Genomic DNA, 22566 nt, shown 5'->3' with positions numbered 1-22566 from the left:
ACAAACACTTTGTAGCCTTAGACTATGACTCGCTCACCTTTGCTGCGTAAGACATGGTAGTCGGTGCTCCATTCGTTGAGGAGATCGGCTGTCTCCATCCCCATATTATTGTTCAAGGTAGAGAGGCAAAAGAGGGGAGAAGGCCAAGGACGTGGGGAGCCAAAAGAAAAGGTGCAAAAGGGGTCTGGGTGTTCAAACCCATTTTCAAAATGTCTGTAGCCTTCTGCTTCTCCCAGGCTGCAGGACCCCGTGATAAATCTCCAGAACTATTCCACTGAAGAAATTCCCAACTTCCGACTGACCATAGCTCCTGAACTGACCTGTTTCTCTTCCATCTACCTTTCTTTTCTCTGCCTTAAAAAAAAAATCCTCTGGACACAAATCTAGGCAACACACCGTTCACTTTGGGATGAGTCCAGCTAAGACAGGAAAGTGATCATCCAAAGAGGAAAGATTTTCTGTGGCGCTCTCTCTCCCTTTCCTTCTCCCTCTCACTCTTCTCTCAGCATTTTCTTTTGCAATGTAATTTTTACTCTGCGTTGTCATTCTAGCGAAATGTCTTCCATTATAATTCTTGCTACATTACTGTGTTTAATTTATCGGACTCTGGCTCTCATTCGGGATGCTGAAAATTCCCTCTAGATTTCCCATTTCTAAAATTACCATTGTCTCTAACATTTTAAAACTTAAAAATTGGTTGACTTTGAAGTCTTGCTTTTACTTCACTCTAGGGACTGAAAGATCTACACATATTTTTGTTCTGTGAGTAAATCACTATCTTTCTCTCAGCAGGCTACATCAGTGGTTCTCAATCAAGGACAATGGTGCCCCTCAAGGGACATCTTGCAATGCCTGAAGATGTCACAGCTTTGGGGATGGGAGTGCAACTGGCATCCAGTGGGTAAAGGTCGCAGATACTGCTAAACACCGTACAATGAGCAAGGTAGCCAAATCATGCACAACAAAGAATTACTCAGCCAAAAATGTCCATTTTGCTAATCGGGAATCGATGGGCTATAGGAATACAAGCGCAAACTCATCACCACCTCCTTTTTCCCATTTATTTTGAACAATTGGGATTAAAAACAACCAAGGCTAGACCCTCTCTTAAATACCTAGAAGTGAGCAGAGATGTCATTTGAAGTTTTTTCCCCCGGTCATCGAAGAGGGAGGGAGAGAGACAGCCTTGGCATCAGGTAAATCATTCTTGAATGAGTAGAAAGCCTTCACCATTATTCTTGCTAATTTAAGCATTGCAAGTCATGTGATTATGCAGTGATTAGAGTCCACTTGGATTTTGGAAGTCTTCATGCTCCACTCACTGGCTCCTAAAGGTCAGGTTAAACTTCCCAGCATCCTCGGGGTCACCCTGTCAATCTGAGACCTTGAAGTTCATCCTGGCAACCCCGCCCTCCTCTCCTGATGAGGCCACGCGGGTGCTCATGCGCAGAGGACACGTCACCTTTTCCTAATCATTTTGCATATAAAAACATTTAATGCCCTCTAATTTTTTTTTTCTTTCTCTTAGCAAGAAGCACAAGGTTGCAAATCCTGCTCTTCTTGCAGTGGAAAGGAACTTCACAATAGAGGCAAAAACAAATCATGACCACATACAGCATCAGATTTCACAGAAAACTGTGTACATTGGTTCCCCATATAGGACATACTTCAAAGTAACAAAATAATTTCATCAACTGTAGTGTTCCTTCTTCCCATTAGAAGTGGATGTTCTTCCCCCTCAAGGTACATAAATATTAGAGAAAAGTAGTCTTTGGAATACTTCTGTCCAGGAGTTCTTGGCTTGCTATCATTTGGGGGAATGTTTGGGTTTGTGTTCAACGTGTTGGCAGGTTTAGTTTTCATTTTCTCGCCATCCACGTGCATTCTTCCCAAATTTATATACCAGCCTCCGTCCATCTACGCGTTCCAGAATTTCTCTTTTGTAGTAATATCTGTAACAAAAGATATCGCGTAAGGTGGCGGGTCTGACAAAGACTGCCAGGGGAAGAAGCGGTCACGGTCAGGACTGGAAACGCCTCACCTCATCGCTCGGCTGAGTTTTTCATAGGTCATGCTGCTGTTGTTCTTCTTTTTGCCCCATAGCTGAGCCACAGCCTCTGATTTCAAGAACCTGAAGATACCCTCAGACCGATCTTCCCACTTGATTAACCCTGGGTTCTTGTCTGGGTTCAGAAGGATGTCACGGATGAATTCCCATAAGTGAGTCCCTCGTGGATCTGAGGACAAGTTGGAAAAGGAATTTATTAATGGCCAAAGTCATAGCAAAGAAGGGGCAGAGGAAGCATAGAGTTGCAATATCTCCCATCAAGGAGGACATGCTCAATTTTCCCCTATCCACCAGCACAGTCGGATCAGAGAATCACCAAATATTTTATCTAAAAAAAGGGGGGCGGTATTTGAGAATGAACTGGCACAATTTTTTAGTTTTTACATCAGGAAACTGAGACACAGAGAATTCACGTGACTTGACCAAGATCCCCCAATAAGCTAGTGGTAAAGCTAAGACCAAGGAATAGGTCTTAGACCTCCTATGCCGGGGGGGTGTCTCTTTTCATTACTGTTGATGAATTGTTCAGGATTCCTTGTCATCTGTCATTTCCCAGAAAAGCAAATTTCAACCACTTCCATTTAGAACCTCAGCCCAAGTAAAGCATTCTCACCCAGTGGTTCAGTCAAATGCACATCAGAAAGGCTCTAGAACTCTAACTCCTAGAATATATTGGGGCGGGGCTTGGTAGGAGGTGAGGGGGCCAATTTGACAATGAAGCAGCTACTCTTCTAAGATTAGCAACCAAATCCTACCTGACCCCCCAAGACCCACATGACACAACACCTCCCAGTTGTTTATCATGCTCTGTTGATTCAATTCTGCGGAACGACACGGAGTAGCAAATAGTAACAATGTCCAATTGATTTCTTTCTGAGCCCTCTCCTCCACGTCTCTAAGAATTCATATATTTTCATAAAGTTTTATTACTGGGGGAAAGACTACTTCCAAAGAACACTGTTGAATATGAGGAGTAAACAGTCCTTTCTTGGATCAACACTCAACAAAGGCAGGAAGTCAACAATCAACAAAAGAAAGAAGAATACATCTCCATTCTTTCGTCCCATCTTCTCTTCCCATCTATTTTTCTGGAGAGAAGGAAACCGCTAATCTTGTGCCTGCAAGCAGTTCTCATTCACTGGGATCTCAGTTTTAGAACAAATAGAACAGCACAAGGAGGAAATATCCAGTGGATCTCCACTTCGAGAAACTGCAGAGGGGCTTACTTTGCCAGCGAGTGATGCCCTCACTGTCTCACCCTAAACAGGCTGAGATGAAGAAATGGAAGTGACAAGCAGAGGCAGTATTTGCCTAAAACCTAGTGGCCTTCAGTTACACCCGCCCTGAAGGGAAGGGGCAACAGGCATCTGAAAGCCAGCCAACTTACTGTGCTTTTTGGTGTGGGGCTTTGCTGGGTGGTCTTGCTCCTTTTTCATCTCAGGTGACTCTGCTAAAAGGAACAATGAGAGATGCTTAATTTACCTACTTCCTACAGTCATTGCCACTCATTCATCCACGCATTTAACCAGTATTTACTGAGCACCTACTACATGCCTGGCACTGTTTATGTGTGTCGTATACGAGCAAAACAAAACAGAGATGATAAGTACTATGAAGAAAAACCTTGCAGGGTAAGAAATGGGGATAAAAGTGTGAAGGTGTAAATACTTTGCAATTAAATATAAGGTGGTCACAGAAGACCTCTCAGAGAAGGGGACCAGAAGATGTGAGGGAGACAGCCAGCCACGCAGAGAGCTCGCAGAAGAACCGTCTATGAATAAGAACAGTAAATGCAAAGGCCCTGAGGTCAGTATGCGTTTGATACATTCACAGAATAGAAGGAAGCCAGTGTGACTGTGAACAAAGGGCAGAGGTTGAGATCAGTAAGGCTTTGTGGGACTCTTTTTGGATCTTAGCTTTATTCGGAGAGAGATAGGAAGCCATTGAAGGATTTAGGTCATTGAAAGAAGTTGTGTGTGTGTGTGTGTGTGTGTGTGTGTGTGTGTGCATGGGTGTGGATTTTTTTTTTATATAATACAGAATGTAAACACTTATAACAAAGAAAAATGGCTTTTAAGCCAGAGGAGTGCCCTTTTTTGGCATGCAAAGTTACATTTTAATCAGTCTGACAAAGGGGCCATTGACTGGCCTGCGCTCAGTACAGAGGGCCACCAGTGGACTATGGAAACACAGATTAGTTTAACAAATGACTCATTATGGTAACCCTTGTGAGTATCACCAAAGACAAGATGACAGGCAAATCTGGTGAAATGAAACTTCTTAAAAAGAAAAATAAATGGTTTAGCACTGCGTTTGTGTGTGTGTGTGTATGTGTGTGTGTGAATGGACGCTTCAGGTGTCAGGAAGACCAAGGCAGATCTTACCAAAAAATCTCTCAATCAGTAATGCAGCACTTTGAATACAGAGTAGTCCCTAAATACAAGCCACTCCTGGTAAGAAACTGGGCCAGCAAAACGCGGCTCTCAGTGCGCTGTACATCGGGGCTTCCTCAGCTGGGGTTTGCTGATCCCTGTGTGGCCTTCAAGGGCATTACGGACTGACTGAAACTGCATGCGAATGGAGAGGACCCATGGGACTCACGACATTCATTTCATTGTCAAGAGTGGTTCACGATTCCAAAAAGTCAGAATAACCAATAGCTCCTAAACAAAATGGTGAAGAAGAATACTACTGTTTATTGAGCGCTTACTGTGTACCTTGCACTGTGCTACGCTTTGGACATGAATGACCTATTCACTTCACTCAGTAACCTTCTGAGGTGGGTACTATCCAGAGATCTGTGCAGGAGCTGAGACACAGAGAGGTCAGGTGACTTGTCTGAAGTCACACAGCCTGAAAGTGGAACCACATTGTCAACACACACAATTTGAATCCAGAGGCTTCAGTCTCAACCATCATTCAGTGCCAATTCTAGAGGCGATGGCACATAACAGATTTCACAGAAGTCTTCCCTGCCAAGAATGAGGCTCAGTTCTCTAATGTTCAAGTTAGTGGGAAAAAGTAATTCCAAGTCGATGATTCTGGATTTCCCAGCGTGCATGGGCATACATACATGCACAGTCACCGACAAGAGCACCCAGCTTGTCACGACTCAGCATTCCCGGCCGTTTCTCCATGAGCCACGGTAGAAGGAGGACAGGGATTTCATAAGCTCTGGTTAGCTGAGAAACCTCTTCTTCAGGCAAAGAATCTCTCCCCTGGCATTGTCAGCAGGAGGCCCTGCACCTGACTTGGGTTTCTCTGAAATCTGGAAGGGCAAATTCGCAGGAAATGCAAGGAGGCTCTACTCTCTTGCCCTGTAGGTTTCAGGGTGAGGTTGCAACACCCCATCAGGATGTGACCATATTGCGACAGGTCTGGCACTCACCCCGGTTTCCAAGTGATACATCACTCTGACAGGGCCGCGTTGTTCTGCAGACAAAGAGTGGCATTTACCCAGTAGGCCACAAGCAAAGCTCATTTTCCAATGGCATCCAGGAGGGATGCAGGACCATGATCTCAGAGCCAGGGTTGAATTCAGAAAAACCCAAGTGTTTCTCGGCTTATTGGCCTCCGTCACTGTTTAGAGGTTCCGAGCTGACACAGAATCAGTTACTTTAGGGGCTAAGGTACCTTTGTGAATAAGATGGAAACCTTGGACCCTCTCCCCAGAAAAATGCACATAATTGTACACTCGTGAGAATCTGTAAACAGCTTCAGGGGTTTAGGCTCACTTAACGAGTCCATGGTCTCTAGACTTAAAGACCCCAGACCAGACAGACCGTGAGGGAATGTTCTCTGTGAGATGTCAGCCATTTACCCAGACTGGACTTCCATCCAGCTTCAAAGAAAAACCAAAAAACAGAGAACAAAATAAATCCCCTAATAAAAATGTTTCTGTCATAATATGGAGGAATATGCAGCCAAAGGCAAAAGAAAACTCGGATTTCTTCCAGCCTCCTCTTCCTGTCCCCTGTGTGTGGGCAAGCTGTGGGATCACTGACCTGCCTTCGCACTGAAGTCTTTTGATCTGAAACCTCACTTGAATACGATGGCCTCTCCCCGTGTCTTCCCCTCCCCCTAAAATAAAAGTCAAAACCTTTGAAGTTAGCCGTGTGGCTGAGTGATTCATTCTTGTAAAATAATGGCTTGCTCTGGGGAAGTCGTCCAGCTCAGCTTTCTCTCACTCTGCTCCCAGGCACCTCAGGCCAAGGTCCAGTCTGGGCAAGGGGAGCACCAAGCCACTGGCGTATGACGCAAGTTCCAGAGCATGACTTCAGCTAAGCCGCTTCGCAAGAAGCAAAGATTAGAAGAAGCATTTGCATGTGATTCAGCTGTGAGCCATTTCTTTACGGGATATACAAATGTCAGTGTTATAATAGACCATGCCACCCTAGCTCTAGGCTCAACGAGTCAGTGAATAAACACATCAAGCCCGGGTTGGCGTGATTGGCTCGAGGACTATCGGGCAGATCAGGAACACTGGCAGCGGCCATTTTGTGAAATGGGCAGATGACAGAGAAATCCAAACAAAGCCCGCTTCCCCACCTGCATTTATCACAGAGGGCATCAGTTTACCTGGAGCCTCGCCTTCGCTTGGCTTGTAACTTGCATTAAAACATAGGAAGATATTTAACTGCACTCAATCCCATGGGAACTTGAAAGCGAAAGACTCAGACAAATGACAAAGGTCCTTTTTTAGGTGTTCTGGTCCCATCCAGTAGAGACTAAACCTTTCTGGAAGGAATGGACCCATGCAAGGCTGTAATTAACTATCCCTCAGCCCTCCAGAAGCTGCCAGCCCCCGACCCTGAGTTGATTCTACCAGTCATAATTCTGGTAAAGGTCCTGGATTTGTTCACCGTGTTACAGTTGAAGGATAGGAATGGGGGACAAGGGAATCCAGGATCAAGGGAGGGAAAGGAGTACAGATCAATAAAGCCCGTTTTAAGGATGATTCAGAAATGGAATAAGGGGACAGTGAGTTCCCTATTGCTGCAAATATGAAAGCAGATCTGGACCCTATGGATGCTGAGATTCTAGAAGGTAAGCCAGGATACAGAAGAGAGATGGGCGGCTGTGAGGGCAGGAGAGCTGTGACTGTGCCTTTTAGGTTTCCCAGGTGCCTCAGGACCCAACAACCCCCAAGGCTCAGGAAGTGGTCAGTGCAAGTTTATTCTTAGCTGCAATCTTTTGCCATAAGCCAGAGACGCAACCGGAAGGACACGGGAGGAACCACCTTACAAGGTGTGAGAGGAAGTCAGAGTGTGACCGGGTGGTTTCCGCGGCTCTGAAACCCTCGGTCTTGACTGGGTGGCAATGATTGCGGCAGAAATTTCCCCCGATTGGCTCAGTTCCCTCAGAACGGCAAACCCACTGCAGAGCCTTTTCAGTATCTGATCTGTTTCCTAAGCTGAACAAATGCTGAGCGTGACACATAAAGCTGTGCCCACTGGGGGAGGGGGAAGTCGAGAAATGAATTGGCCCCCGTTCTTAACCTTCATTCCAGAAGCATCGACACTGGCTCCCAGCCCTGCTTCATTCAAGGGGTTTGACAACAAAAAACCTCAAACCTCATTATTTCGGTTCTTAAAAACACACTGAACAAAAGCAAAAACAAGGGGAGGTTTCGGGGGAGGAGAGGCTGTGTGACTCCAAGTTCCTTCACAAGCATTCATTTAAATCCCAATTCTGAAGATGCCCAACTTCAATGCCGAGAAAAGAGCAATTAACTCATGACAAGTCTAAGCTCCAAATTCCATAGACCCAAGTAGTTTTATGAGTTCGCACCCAGGTCAAGGGACACCACAAAACCCTCTGTTCACCTCCCCAGTGTTCTCATGCTCACAGGGCATGTACCAGTGTGCCTCTTTGTAAGGGGAGAAGGAAGGATCGTCTGAAAGCCCTTCTCCAGACTCCCGATGGAACAACCCTTTCAGGGGAACCTTGACTGCAAGTCAAGGATAGACCCCGGTTGCATCCAATCTTAGCCAAACACAACTAACGTGAACACAATTCATAAAGAGCAGATGGTCTGACTAATCAGAGAGCCCCGATAAGTCATCAGGGTCAGGCTTAAAAGCTGATCTGTGATAGCCAGGGTTCTAGAAATTTCCGACAGCTACCCCACTACCCAGAGATCATCACTGCCGTTCACTGACCTCTGAAGGCCACTTTGAGGTACTCTTTCTCTAAAGTCAGAAATAGACTGTTGAAAATTAAATACAGCCTTCTTCCCCCATATGTATACCCATGGCTGAACAGTTTTATCAGACAATTTCCCAAGGGCAAGCTTTCACTGAAAGGAGTTGTTGTTGTCACAAGAGAGTGACTTGGTTTCACAGGAGACAAACACTTTTCCTAGAGCCTTCCTTGCTGGTCATTTTCAACGTACAAATATTGGCTCAAAAGCAGGCCTTTTCAAAACAGTAACTCCATTCCTTTCCCAGTCTTTTAACGAGAAAAACTCCAGCAAAGTGGAAACATAGGGTGTTGTAATTCTGAGTAATTCTCAGCAAGCACTTGCATGAGGCGCCCTCAGCCCCTGATGTCAGGACAACTTACCGACAGGAAGGTGACCCGTGCTTGTCATGGAGATCTGGGCCCGACAGAACGTCTTGCTATCCAACAAATCTGCAGCAATGAAATGATAAACGACATTAAGAGACCCCTCCTTACAATATAACTTCGTGGCTGTTAGAAAACAGAATAAGAAGAATCTCGAAGGCCTGTAAGTGTTGGGGAGTTAGTTACCTACTGTGCTACCATAGTTGGTGTCATATAAATAGTTTTCTTCTTTCCAGGTGTTCATGATGGAAGGGTCTACAAAAGACAAAAAATGGGAATGGTCAGCAATCATCTTTCCCTGGGTGATGAGCTTGCCTTTTCTAGCTCACGGCTCATCAGAGAGGTGTTGGGCCTAGTGGGTGGTCCGCAGAGAGAAAGGATAAGATTCTGCTTCTATCACGTGCTACTTTCTAAGAATGTTAATTCCTTTCTCTTCCGGCATCCTATGGGAAATGGGCTTTGCTATGGCCCCAACCGTGTGTGTCCTACACCTACAGCCTCTTTAGGGAAGTGAGGGAATAACGTAGTGAGACCCTGTCCTAGAACAATGCTTTGGCTTCCTGGGAATTTTCCCAGTACGCACACAGCAGGGAGGGGGTTCAGGAGCCTGGAATCGTCTTGCATGCTACTGTATAATCATCAGAATATTTTTACATTAGAAAAAGAAATTGTTAAGGACAAATAATTCCTAATTAATGAGCGTCATTTCCTAGAAATATCTTCCGGGGGGGAATTAATGTTTCTTTCAGGAAAGTCTAGTCAGTCTTCATCACCATGTCTTCATGGCTGAAATTCCGGAAGCTTCCCCTCTGGTTGGGTGACAGCCCCCTCCCTTCAGGCTTTCTCCAATTAACATAAGGGGTGACATAAAATTCTCCAAACAAAACAGAGGAGAAGAAGAAAAGAGTGTCACCAAATCAAGCAAAAGACCTAGCCCCATTTCCTCATCTTGGAGGAGAAGCGCACTCCCTCTCCCCCCACCCCACCCCGGCAGCGTGCTGGGTAAGCATGTCTGACTCTTTGGATTTCAGATTCAGAGGAAACTCCCATCTACCTTCCCCAAATGAAGCCCAACTCCTACACAACCCCCACGTCTAGGCTGATCTCCAACAGAAGCATTTTCTTTTCTGGCCAAGAGCTGTGAGACCTGGCAGGAGCTCTCACCTCATCCCCACCAGGAACTTCCTGCTTTCCCCTCTTCACATATGGAGGCTGCCCTCAGCTCCCCTCCTGTCTCTGTTCTGAATTTCAGGGTCAGGGTGGTAAGCCACTGGCCGAGTTTCATTTTGTTTTTATAGCATAAATAGTATAAGACCTGACTCACTGGCTAAGTCCTCCTGTTTACGACATAGGGATTTAGCTGGTATTTTAACTAATAGCTACGTGTTTGGGCACCCCAAGCCCAATCTCTTAGGGTTACACCCTCTCTCCTCATTGGGTCACCTCGTACACCTGTTGTTGTCTCTGAAAACAAACTGAACCGAAAAGGTCTGGGGGGTGTTGGCCCCTCTAAGAGCTTCTTCTCCCCTCCTCCTAGGGTGGACCTTCTCCACCCCTTGGCTCAGCTTTTCTGAACTGGCAACACGAGATTGTCTGGATGGTCAAGGAGGAATTACCAAGTTATTTGGGGCCTCTCCAACACCAGCTGGCTTCTCCAGTGGGGCTCACTCTCAGGTCCCAGTGGGAGTGGGGGTGGAGGCCCAACCTCTGGGCCAAGTCCTGTGTCTCCCTCTAGGGCAGTCAGGCCCAGAAACACAGGCCACCCCGGGAACCCAAACCCTGGCCTTTGTGGGGGGAAGGGCAAGGCTAGGAAGACCTAATTAACACGCTTAGCAGCTATTGCTTCTTCTTTAATAATGGTGACTAGCCCCTTATAAAAGAGCCAATAACTGCATGGGACCAATATCATCCCCTAGCAACTCACAAATCACCTTGGGTCAAATGCGTCCTTGGTGACTGGCACGAGAGCCCCAGGGAGGCCTGGCAACCTCGGTCATCCCACGTGGCTCACAATCTCACTGCTGTGGATGTGGGGAGTGACCCTGGAGCAGCAGCAGCAGCCCAATTTTATCAAGGCCAGGGGACTGGGGGGTGGTGGCGGGACTTGCGGAGCTCTCCCGTGACTGAGAGGTCATAGGCCAAAGGTCAATATGCAAGGAGCTCTGATAGGTGAGAGGCCCTGGGGCACATTTCTCCAGGCAGTTACTGCCTGCGCCCTTCCTCCTGGTGCAGGTCCAGTGGGTTCCCAGGAGAAAGATTGGGGACAGACAAGGAGGACTGATTGAACGAGGGAAGGAGAACAAAACACAAACACAGACCCTGGGAGACGGCAGACCTAACTCAGAGCCTAGAAGAGCGTCATCTGTCCAAAAGTGTACTTGAGGCAGGGGGTGGGTTCTGCAGCTGCTCTCGGACGGCCCCCAAGCCTTCCAGAAGCTACGGTAACTACAACAGGGAGTCTGTAGCTTCCTCCTTCTTGTGAAATGCACTCCCACCGAGGGAGGAGCGGTGAGGAGACACTGGACCTTTCTCTTCTCTCCCCTTGCTTCTCCTAACTTGGCCCAGCCCAAGACCCTGACTCTCTTCATGTGAGAAGAAGGCCCACCCAGACCCTGCATTTTCCCCAGCTCCTGGACCCAAGCCTGGATGATGCCCTAACCAGTAGCAAGAGGCCCAGAAGTGTGGACAGCTTCAGTCTAGATTGGAAGACTTGGCAGTCCCTGGCCCCCAAGGCAAGGAACAAGACTCACGGTGGGGCAGCCCATTGGAGAGAGCCAGGGAAGAAACATCCCTTGGCTTCCTGCTAGAGCACTGGATTCGTCCCGCTCCCACGCTCTGCTGTCTGCCTCCCAACTGCCCTCCCCCTGGGCTTTGCCTCCCAAGTTGGCTCCGTTTGTCTGCTGCTACTCACCGGTTTGCTCTGTCTTGACAATGACATTGTGTGCGGACTGGAACAGGTCGCTGCCGCACTGGCCTGTAAAGGACAGATGGGGGAAGTCAGAGCCGGCCCACATGGCGCCAGAATTTAAACCAGCCCCGAAAGCGTCCACCAGGACAGAGCTGGCTTCTTGGAAGAGCTTCTGCCAGTCCTGCCACCTGTCCACCTCCGTGTGCCGAGGCCGGGGGCTTTCCTCTCAGCGTCTACAAACTGGAGCCTGGAGTCCCTGGCCCAGCAAAGCAGTAGCTAGGCCATCTACTTCCAATGCAGTTATTTGGTCTGGTAGAGAGAAGCCATCCCAGGATGGCGGAAATAGAACTTAAGAAGCCAGAAGGCCAGTTTTCCCACCAAGAGTTGCAAGGCACTTGGCCTTTCCGGCTCTTGGTTAGTGTGTCTGTAAATGGAGGGGATTAAACCAGATAAAGTCAGTAAATGGCCTCTAAAGTGCTTTCCCCTACTAACAGGATACAGGCTGAAGACGAAAATGCAGGAGAAACCATTTTCACCAGCTTGATTCTTCTTTGATTTTAAATGTAATCACCCACTTTGATTGGATCCAATCTACGAGATATGTCCACATAAATGAAGTGATTCTCCTCTTTTTTATGCCTTGCAACTCCTCTCTTGGTAATATATATGTAAAATATGATATTTGTATATCAAATATAAAAGTATATATACACACACATGTGAATGAGTTTTGTATGTTTTTCCTCTCCAACCAGGTTATAAATATCTCAGGAGCAGAGGTCATACCTTTAACCTCTCTGACCTTCAGGTTTCCCATTTGTAAAATGGGTACACTGTTTATTTTTTCATAAGGTCATTAAATGAATCAATTCACTTAGAATGTCCAGTATAAATAAACACTCAGTGAATACAAGCTAACAGAATCCCTACAAAAAGGTGAACAATGAAACAAAGGAGAGAAATCTGGTCATTAGGCATTCAGAGGCACCGACAGCATACAGTGGGGCCAAAGAAATAATGGAAGGTCATAGATGGAAAGTCAAAGTTGGCCACCACCCCTTTGCTCTCTGCCTCCCAAGCCTGTCTGCCCCAGGCTTCAATCAGGGCAAAGCTTTAAAGGAATGGATCTAATTGAAGGTAGGGAGGCAAATATATTTATATCTTCAAATGTAAGTCTGCTCCTTCTGAAGATTCCTGGGGGTTATTTCTAGAGCCTTGTTTGGTTTGGTTCTAGTAAAAGAAAAATGAGCAGCCATCTCTGGGAGGCAGATGGGAAGAAGGGAGTGCCCGGGAGCTGAATGAGGTCATCCCAAATGGCCACCCCAGCTGCCAGCCTCTCGACCAGAGCCTGGGTCCTCCGCAGTGGTGATGCAGCTGTCAGGGTCGGAATCTGGTCCGTAGCCCTGGACCTCCTGATTCCCAAAGTCCCAGAGACCTGCCCAAACATAGGTCCTGCTAAGACAGACGTGCCTGTTCTGACGTGGACAGGCCAGCTCACTATCCTATATAATATTACTGTCTTCCAAGATGCCCACAGCTCCCAGAAGAACTAACTTTATTTTTATCAGCACTGTCAGAAGAACCTTATGTCAGTGTCAAAGACATTCTGCAAGAAGCTGTTGTTTGCCCGATAGCGTCTTAGAAGCCAGGGGAGAACGTGTGTGAAGAGACTATCACTGATGGACAGCGTTTGAGGGGGTAGCTTGCCTCTGCTCTGGGTGGGGCCTCCAGAGAGACCCAGTCGGGGCTCTAGAGCAGCACTAATTCCAGAAATCGCTGCAGAGGCATCCCACACGTGTCCAGACCATTAGCTCTAACCCTCTCTCAGTCTCTCTTTTTTTTTTTTTTTTTTTTGCATTTTGGACTTTTTAAGAATCTATGGAAATATTAGGAGCCTTCTGCTCCCCCAAACACAAACACAGACCTCATTAATTCTCCATCACTTCTTATCGCGCGGAGGTCCCATCTAAGAACCTCCATGTAAAAGCTTAAAGAAAGAAAAAGCGCCCATGAGGATCTTAACAAGCAAGTGACTGGGAACGAAGCCCTCCAACCCTGTGCGCAGGGGAGAGAAGAAACGGTCTTCTGAGATCCCCTCTCCTGTGAATTCCCAACCAGCCTTCGTCTCCTCCAAAATCAGCCGGAAGGAGAAACGCAATGACCTGGGGTTCACGAGGGACCGGACACACGCGCAGCCCTAGACTTGCGCCTGTTCTCCCGCCTCCTTGCTCCTTCCCCGCCTCGGGCAACGGTAACTGGGAGGCGGGACCGCCCTCGGCTGCCCCGGAAGCTGCTCGCTCCGCCGAGAGATAGTCACCGTTCCACTTGAGGTGCTGCAGGCTGCTGTAGAGAAGCTGGCCCGCCGCGCCCGCCGCGCGCGTGAACTCCTGCAGACTCATGCCGCACAGGCGCTCGCCGCTGACGTCGAACTCCTGGAAGGGGATGCAGCTGGCGTCCAGCTGGTTCGTGTCCAGGAGGTGCTGGAGCCACTCCCACACCTGGTACTTGGTCCAGTACTGAGGGTGGATTTCATGCCACTGGCCTCCGAAAAACCCGCCGGAAACTGCAAAAGAGGCGGCGGCCCCGTGAGCGACCCGAGGTGCTTCCGGGACATAATCTCGGACGTGGGAGGCACCGCGTGGCTGCCCGACGTCAGCACGACCCCAGCCGGGGGGACGTCAGTGTGGGGGGTCGGAGCCGGGACAGGCGCTAGAGAGGAGGCTCCCAGAAATGCCACCCCCCCCCGTCTTCACGTCCTCCCTGTTTAGCCCCCGGCGCCCCAGGAGGACATGGAGCTGAAATGCTCTGAGCGCGTGAGCGCACCCCTGCCTCCTGCGAAGTACCAGGAGGCGAAGGCATCGCTACAGTTTCGGCAACTTACTAGCCTATTGTCCACACCCACACCGTTCCCTTCCTCGCTCTTCTCTCTCCTGCTTTTAACTCTCTCTTACACACACACAAGCACACATGCACGCACATGCGTAGTCCCAGATTCAGACCATTTTCAACCAAAAATGAGGCCTGAGAGTAAGATTCTTTTTCTCTACGATGCCTTTGCTTCTAGAGTGGTCCAGCCTAGCCGCCGGCTAACTGTGCTGATCGACCCCGGCCCCACGCTGGTTATTACAGCCACTGTGATGTCACTTCCCTACTCAGCTACCTTCAGGGGCTTCCCATTAGTCACTGACATTGGGTACAAAATGGCCAAGCCAGGCATTGAGGCTCTTCATAACTATTCTCCAAGTGACCTATCACTTCTGCCTTTTTTCTCTTGTGTTCTTTGAGCCGGGTTTGTATCCTGCCAGTCAGTCCCCGTTGAATACTTACCCAGTTAGCAGACTCTGGCCACCCCATAACAACATCACAGACCCCTCCCCCCAAAAACAATTATTCAGGGCTCGATGTCCCCTGAATCTCCAACAGATGAGCTTGGTATTTCTCCTAATGGCTTTTGTCATGTTTTGCTTTGCTTTACACATCTCTAGGTTCTGTCTTATTCTCCTTTGTAAATTGTAAACTCCAGGTCAGAGACTTGGGCTTAGTCATCTTTGCATCTCCTACAAAACCAGCCTCAGAGACTATGCCATCGTTGGTGCTCTCTGTATATTTCTTTGGTGGAATCTGTTGCTGAAGAAGAGATCATGTAGAAACCTAGAAGGGTCTGAGGTGCATTCGCGAGACGGTTAAATTAAATACCAGTGAAAAAGTCAAGTTCATCCAAGCCAATAAATATTGCTGAGCTGTATATGGGCTAAACTTCTACATACGTGACTCTCCCATGCTCACTGAAGAGAATGTCACAAAGTCACCCCGAAGTCCTGGGAGGGGATGGAGAGGAGAGAGCCATCCTCTGAGGACATGGTAACGGGGCTGAGCTCTCACAGTCCCCTTGAAAACAGAGGTCAAAGGAAGGAGCTCTCATCCAGGAAAGATGAGGGGCAGGGACAAGGGGAAGACACTACTGAAGCTCACCAAGCTGAAGCAGGAAATCCGACTGAACACGACATACAGGGACTCCCACAAACTGAACGATGGACCAGCAGAAAAACAGAGCGTGAGAAAACTGTCACTAATTTTTTTCTTCCAAGGCATGCTAGATCAGTACTTCTCAAAATCTGACGTGATTGTCAGTCACCAGGGAATGTCGTTCAAATGCAGATCCAAACTCCATAGATCTGGGGTGAGGCCTGAGTTTCTGCATTCCTAACAAGCTGCCACATGACGATGATGATGGTGATAATGGTGATGATGATGGTCCATGAATACAGTTTGAGTGGCAAGGAGCCAAAGAGCTCCAAAGGTTTGAGTCCCATAACGGCCATTATGTAGCCCTCAACCCCCCCCAGAGATGCTGAAGGGGGATATGTTTCCAGCTCAGTCCCACTTGTGCTCACCCCCTATGCATCCATCCCCACTTCCAGGCCTCAGGAGCACGAACAGCAGGAGATGGACGTCATTTAGGCACGAAGGTTGGCTCCATGGGTCACGCCTACCACTCACAGCGTGTACTTCGCTCCTCACACAGCATGGCCAGACAGAAGCAGCCCTACAGCCTCTGCCTGGGGCCTGGAGGGGAAGCCAATTGGGGTGGGGAACAGGGGCAAGGATTGGACCGCTCTAGTTCCAAAATTTCATGACATAGCAATATTCCCAAATATACAAACACACGGAACTTAGGCTGGATATTCCCATGTGCCTCCAATTTTTTGGTGTCTCACAAAAACAGCTGTTTAAGGATGGGCTGTATTTTTGTGACTCTGAGGCTTTGATCTTTTTTTCCAAAATAATTACACTGCTATGACAGTACAGCTCTGAGTTTGCCAATGAGAGACAATAACTCTCAATAACCCGACAACAAGCTTCTCTATTTCCTCTCCCAACTTCACGTGATCCAGACTAAAGGACGGTTCCCCCTATTGTATCCGGTTAGAGCTTGGATTTTGTCTCAAGTTGACTGGAGGATTCTACCCATCTGCTGGGGGACTCATCAGATTCCCAAAGTTTTAGGAGAAGCCATGAAAATCCTGAGTGCCTCTCTTGTCTATTACTCAATTGACCTCCCTCACCCCATCAACCATGACCAGGAGCTGGGCCTTCTTTGGGGCTTCTGGAAGGTAAAACATACAAGTGGCACCCAAATTCTACTCCCTGCTAAACATACTGCCCCCGCTTTCTCCAAAGTACACAGAAGGAATGCTGCCATGATCCAGGGCCCAGCCTGGGGACACCAGCCACAGAAAAGTTCACTGCCCAGAGAGGAGAGCAGTTTTGTGGACAGGTGACCAAGTAAAGGAAGGTCACCTGACCACACTTCCCAACCTTGTTTGACTGGGTTTCCGAACGGAAGGGGGAGGAGCTGCACTTGCTGGCTGGCGAATCCAGCCCTTCCATTACCCTCCACCTCCTGCTTTGCAGACTGCTGACCGACAGGCCATCTTCCTTTCTCAGGAGAAGCAAGAGCAGCAGGCCTCCTGCAAGGAGATTAGCAGCAAGTGTGGGGCAGGAGAAGGCCCAGGGCTCCTTAAACCAACGGCAGTGTGATGCACAGCTTTCGGCCTAGACCTAGCGCCTTCTCGGTGGGGTGTGGGGCCTGATTTGGCAACATCTGTATTCAGTTCAGTACTACAGTAAGCCATGGCCTTGATCCCCAAACCCTCTGGAAGCCCCAGCAGCAGGCCTTCCCTCTTCTGATCAAGGGCTCTAAATTAAAGCACCGAAGGGAGGCATATGGTCTCCTGACAAATCTCTCTTTACAAAGGAAGGTCACTGGAAAATGAAACAGAAAGAATAAGCTGCTATAACCCTGTCTTCCTTAAGTTCCAAGCTTCTGCTCAACACACATGCACATGTGTGCACACACATGCAAACATGCACACACACACACACACACTTTTCTCGCTATCCTATCTTGATATCCCAGCCAAAAGCTGTTAAAAGCATCAACAGGTGGCCTTCCCTTCAGGCATATCTTCTAACACCCTCTCTGCCAGGCTGCCTTGAATTTTGGGAGGAAACAATGGAAAATCTCCAATGGGCTTCTGTCTGGAGCCCCAAGAGCCCATCGGGACCTCCAGCATGAAGTATTCTCCATTTCCCCTCGTCCCCACAGCCCTGCTGAATAAAACCTGTATTTTTCAAACATGAAGTTGGGAAACAAAGCCTAATTACAGCAGAGGGAAAAGCCCCCGGGAAAATGACACTGACACCCATTCGGTCCCCTTACCATTGCACGTGGGGTAGCCGTCTGTCCAGGCTGGCTGCTGTTGGAGGAGAGTGTTGCTGGGGTTGAGATTCATTACACCACTTCCTTCCAGAATCATGATCTGTAAGGGGATCAAACAGTTCGCTCAGTCAGGGCCTCCTGGACAAACGTCATTTGAGAGCACAGATCATAGAGTTAATTCGGGAAGAAGGAAAAAAAAAAAAAAGAATTTGTCCTTCCATCCATTGCCTCCAAAGCATGTTACCACAGCCCTTTCAGTAAAAGCAAAACTCACTGGCAATTAAAAATTTCCAGGTTCAACTTTCATATGCATGAGGCAAGTTTTTACAGCCACCCATTCATAAATGAATAATCTCTGATCAGGAATGAAGCAGGAGGAAAATGCAATACCTGCTCACAGGGCGAGTCTGGCCAGCAGCCACGATTTTTTTTTTTTTTAACAAAAGTGAAAATGCCAAAGAGATTTTGTGCAAAGTAGAATTGCAATCAATAAAAATCCAAGCCGGCAGCGGCCCAGCCCCAGCACCTGTGCAGGAACTTGGATCTGAAATCAGGCGTTCACAAGCCCCCACGACGGAGTGGCCCTGCACTCAGACACCTAGCCAAGCTTCCTTAGTGCAGACATCAGCCACAGGCCACGGCCACGGCCACATCTCAGAGGACTTCACTCCTATGTCCCTAGAGTGCCTCCAGTATTTGGCTCCATGATCACATCAGGGATCAGTCGGCTTCTCTGACGAGACACTGCCCCTCTCCTTCCTTCCCGGTGAAACTTCTGACAAGCTTTCTCTCTCCTTTCAGAGCCCTGGAGAACACCAGAGGCTTCGAAGCTAACCTGGCGGTGACTTTCTGCTCTCGTTTTCTCAGGAAAGGACTCAGGGGAAGAGCCTTTCTCACATGGGGCTCTTTGGATTTTTTGAAACTACGTGAAAATGTTACGCTTCAGAAATAGTCCCCTCCATGCTCGGGGTTTACACGGTTCCCTACCAGGAAGCCGGCCACCCTCCTCCTTTCAGCCTCAAGCCCTGGAAGTGGGTTCAATCATTCAAAAGAAGAGTTGCCTGTTTCCAGAAGGCAATTGAGCGTCCCTCAGGGTCTGTAAAGATAACTTGCTCTTTCTAGAGTGTTGGGATGGGGAGAGGACATAGCCTTAGAGCAGCAGCTCATGGAAATTTTTCTGCCTGTTCGGGGGAAATCTTGCATCCTTGCGTGTCATCAACGTCCCCAGGACTGAAATTGGTCAAGCAGAGCAGTTCCAGCCCCCCAAACTCCTCCAACTTAGCCCCTACTTCTCTGGTTCTAGGTAGGCCTCAGATGGGAGAAGAGGGGTCTGGAAGAGGCATCAAAATTCATTCGTGTATTGATTTATTCAGCAAATATTTACCCACCCTACAATGGGCTGGGTACTGTTCCAGGGACCGGGGACAGAGCAGTGACTGGGAGTCAAGCTAGGCCAAACAGGACATTCGCGAGGATTATTAACATCATCATGGTTGTTTGGCAGTTAGGCCAGAATCCAGCCTAAGTAGAAGGTAGAGAAAGAAAGATAGGACCCCAGCCGACCGCAGGCCGGGAAGAGGGCCGAGCTGGGTTCTGTGTGGTGGTACCATATACGTGAGCTTCAAAGCCAGAAAGAGCAGACTTGATTCCAAGCACTACCCCTTCCCAGCTGGTTCGTATTAACTCAGACACGTCACTACCCTCTCTGAACCCGTTTCCTCACGTGCAGAATGCAAGTCACCATACCTACTGTGTGCGTGGGGGTTGGAGGTTAAAAGAGCTTCTAAACCTGGAGCGCTCTGCACAGTAAAGCACAGCTATACGGCAGGTGGGATGAGGAGAAGAGTTGCTCCCCTTCTAGTAACCCAAACCAGAAACAATCTTGGGCCTCAGTTTCCCTGCACAAAAATTTAAAGAAGGTGACTGCTTCGATTCTTCTGTTCCCTGTCCAGAAACCTCCTTGCTTCTCAGTCTCAGAGAAGGAAGACCAACCCAAGCCAAACCTTCCTCTCCTTTTTCCTATCGAGCTTTCTAGAACACTTGCCCTCAGCTAAGCAATCTGATGGGGGACTCCAGGGCGAGAGAAACCCTGCAAGTCCCCAGAGGGGTGGCTGGGGGAGGGAAGGGGCATGGCCCAGTCTCCTGTTTGCTCAAGGCTGGGCCTGTTCCTCGCTGGCATTTGCTCAACCACAAGCAGTAGAAAGGTTACTGTTTAACCCTGAAAGAGCTGAAGCTCAGAGCCCAGCCCATCTGCATGGAGGAGGGATCGGCCCTTCAGCCTGGGGTTGGGGGGTGGGGAGGGCTTCCCTGAAATGCTTTCGGAAGGGTTTGCCTGCAGGGCTGTTTCCCAGGGGCCATTCAGTGGGAGCAAGACGAGTTCGGGGCTTCTGTTCCCCCCTCCCCCCAAATCTAGAAGGCAGGTTGATATGAGGGCTGAGCACCCCGGCTTTGGATCTGGGGAGAGGTGGGCTCAGATCCTAGGTCCCCTGCTGGCCGTGCATGACGTCGAGCCAGTTCCAAGCATGTGCAGCCCCAAAACGTTCCGATCCTCACTTTCCCCAGCTATAAAATGAGAACAACCCCAACCCAAAGGGCTGAGAGAATCAAATGAGGTCGTGTGTGCAGAAAGCTTAGCAGGTAATGGCAAGGAATTCAATAAATGTCGCAGGACAGCACGGGCCAGTTCTCCACTTATGACCAAACGCCCACAAGCCCCTTCCCTTGGGGCAGGTTATCTTCTCTCTCCGTGATCCCCTGAAGGCATCCAGGACTACTCTCAACCCACAGAGAAGCCTGTAGGACGAGGAGGCCCCAGCTGCCTCATCAGCACCTGGCCCCCCAAGGGGCTGGCCTGTGGCATGAGCACTGCTCCCTCTGGCACCCCACCTGCTAGGGAAAGGAGCCAGCACAGTGAGGGGCCTCTTTTTTCTTTTCTTTTTTTTTTTTTACAGGGCACAGTAAATGGTTACTACTCATAAAAGAGTTCATGTGGCTTAACCCTTACTGAGTCAGAGTTCACTCGAGCTCACCCAGGCTCATGAGAAAAGAAGGTCAGCATCTCCAACCGTGATGCTGGCCGGTGCCCCGAGGGGTGAGCACAGAAGGCCCAGGGCTAGTGTAGCTGACAGCCTCTCCCCAAGTCCTACTCCCTCTGAGGCCCAGTTCCTCAGGTGGAAAAGGACATTTACCCCCCACCAATAGCCTCCCAAGCGTCTTGAGGAGATCAAATGAGATAATAGATAATAAATGTCCCTTGAGAATTGTAAAAAGAGCATTATTACACCCAGCTCACCCACACTCCCATATACTAATGTACGCTTTCTATGGCACATCGAGATTACTTTATGGGGTATAAAAAGCAATCCTTTTAATTACAAAGTAGGGGGATTTTTTTTAATGCGCCTCTGTAAGCTTCCCAGTTTACCATCAGCATAGCTTTTATTGTTTCTTGAAGAAAAATATCACATTGATACAGGTAGAGACTTTGGAACCTTTGAAGTCTGGGTTTGAATCCAGGCTCCCCGTCTGTATGCCATGTGACCTTGAGTGTGACAACCTTTCCAAACTCAGTTTCTTCTCTGGCCTTCGAGGGAGCATGGAGGGGGAATGTCGATGTCCTGTCTTGAAGGATGAATAACCTACTGGATTTTATGATGTCTGGTCCAGCACGGCACGCACACCCTCCAGCCAAAATCAGTTTCTTGCCCTTTCTTTAAACACCAATTCTGAAGCAATTTCTCCAACACAGTTAGCTTCTTCCCAAGATTGGCAGAAGTAAATTCAGAGCCTCAATAAGAATGATTCCCCCTTTCGAGTCAAAAGCAAGCAGAGAAAAGAACCCCTGGGTCCTCATCTCTAGCTCAAGGGGGAATTCTGGCAACGATGGCCATGTGCTCAGGGTGAGAAGCCGACTTTCTCAGTGTCTGTGAGACTGACGCCCTGCGCTGGGTGGGTTCCCTGGCCTTCCAGGGCATCGCAGGATGGTGGCTGCCTCCCTGGACTCCAGCCACTACAAGCCAGACACAACCCCCTCCAGGTCCCTCCCTCCCCCGAAACGTCCCCTGGGGCCAAATCACCCCCAGTGGAGAACAGGGTTAGAAGAGAGCCTGTGGAGGCCTCAGGCTTTGATCATGCTGGTGTGGTGACCTTGGGCTGTCCCCCAGCTTTTCCGAGCTCCTGGGAGAGAGGCATGGTATTAGGACCTACCGCAGAGATTTGCTAGAGGATTGAAAAAGGTAAGAGGCTTTAAAGCACCCAGTGCCGTGCTCGGTACAAATAAAGAGTAATTGCCTTGTAAGTGGAGGTGAAGAAAGTGCGTGGGGCATCCGGGCCACCTTTGTGTCTTCCTAGGGGCTGTGCACTCTGGGAATACAGCATACATTGCGACTTGGGCTATTACAAACTACACACACACACACACACACACACACACACACACACACAACTTGTACATTTGATTTCAAACCCAAAGTGAAATGAAATGTGGATTATTCAGAGATTTTCTTCATCTGCCTTCTCTTACCCCTCCCTTCATGGCAGCAACAATCAGAGAGAAGGGTAGCTGACTCTGCGCCCGCAGTGATTGTCCAAAGTTCCACATTCACCCAGGACATCACCCTCTGCACACCAGTTCCTCCCTCCCTCCCCTCCCTCTTTCCCTCCCCTCCCTCCCTCCCTCCCTCCTCCCTCCTTCCCTGCCTCCCTATTCCTCCCTCCCTCCCTGTCTTCCTCCCTCCCTTCCTCCCTGTCTTCCTCCCTCCCTTCCTCTCTCCTTCCCTTTCTCCCTCCTTCTCTTCCTCC

The 22566-nt window shown here is 48.8% G+C and overlaps 1 protein-coding gene across 3 annotated transcripts in view; it reads right to left on the bottom strand.

The window, feature by feature from the left end:
• Nucleotides 1-1046: 1046 nt before the first annotated feature.
• EHF (ETS homologous factor) overlaps nucleotides 1047-22566 on the bottom strand; it is a 37120-nt gene continuing 15600 nt past the window's right edge. For 2 of the 3 annotated variants that reach the window (XM_002920621.4, XM_019801150.2), the window contains exons 2-9: nucleotides 17767-17866; nucleotides 13861-14106; nucleotides 11547-11609; nucleotides 8822-8890; nucleotides 8633-8701; nucleotides 3456-3518; nucleotides 2042-2237; nucleotides 1047-1952 (exon numbers count right to left, since the gene is read on the bottom strand). In XM_002920621.4, coding sequence (XP_002920667.1) covers nucleotides 1853-1952; nucleotides 2042-2237; nucleotides 3456-3518; nucleotides 8633-8701; nucleotides 8822-8890; nucleotides 11547-11609; nucleotides 13861-14106; nucleotides 17767-17863 — 903 coding nt within the window. In that variant the 5' untranslated portion in view covers nucleotides 17864-17866 and the 3' untranslated portion in view covers nucleotides 1047-1852. The remainder of the gene's footprint in view (nucleotides 1953-2041; nucleotides 2238-3455; nucleotides 3519-8632; nucleotides 8702-8821; nucleotides 8891-11546; nucleotides 11610-13860; nucleotides 14107-17766; nucleotides 17867-22566) is intronic. The other variant, XM_019801151.2, reaches the window with a different exon arrangement.

This window comes from Ailuropoda melanoleuca, chromosome 16 (genome assembly GCF_002007445.2).
Source record: "Ailuropoda melanoleuca isolate Jingjing chromosome 16, ASM200744v2, whole genome shotgun sequence".
NCBI lineage: Eukaryota > Metazoa > Chordata > Mammalia > Carnivora > Ursidae > Ailuropoda > Ailuropoda melanoleuca.
The sequence above is the reverse complement of the archived record's forward strand: the minus strand, read 5'-3'. Positions and strand labels throughout refer to the sequence as shown.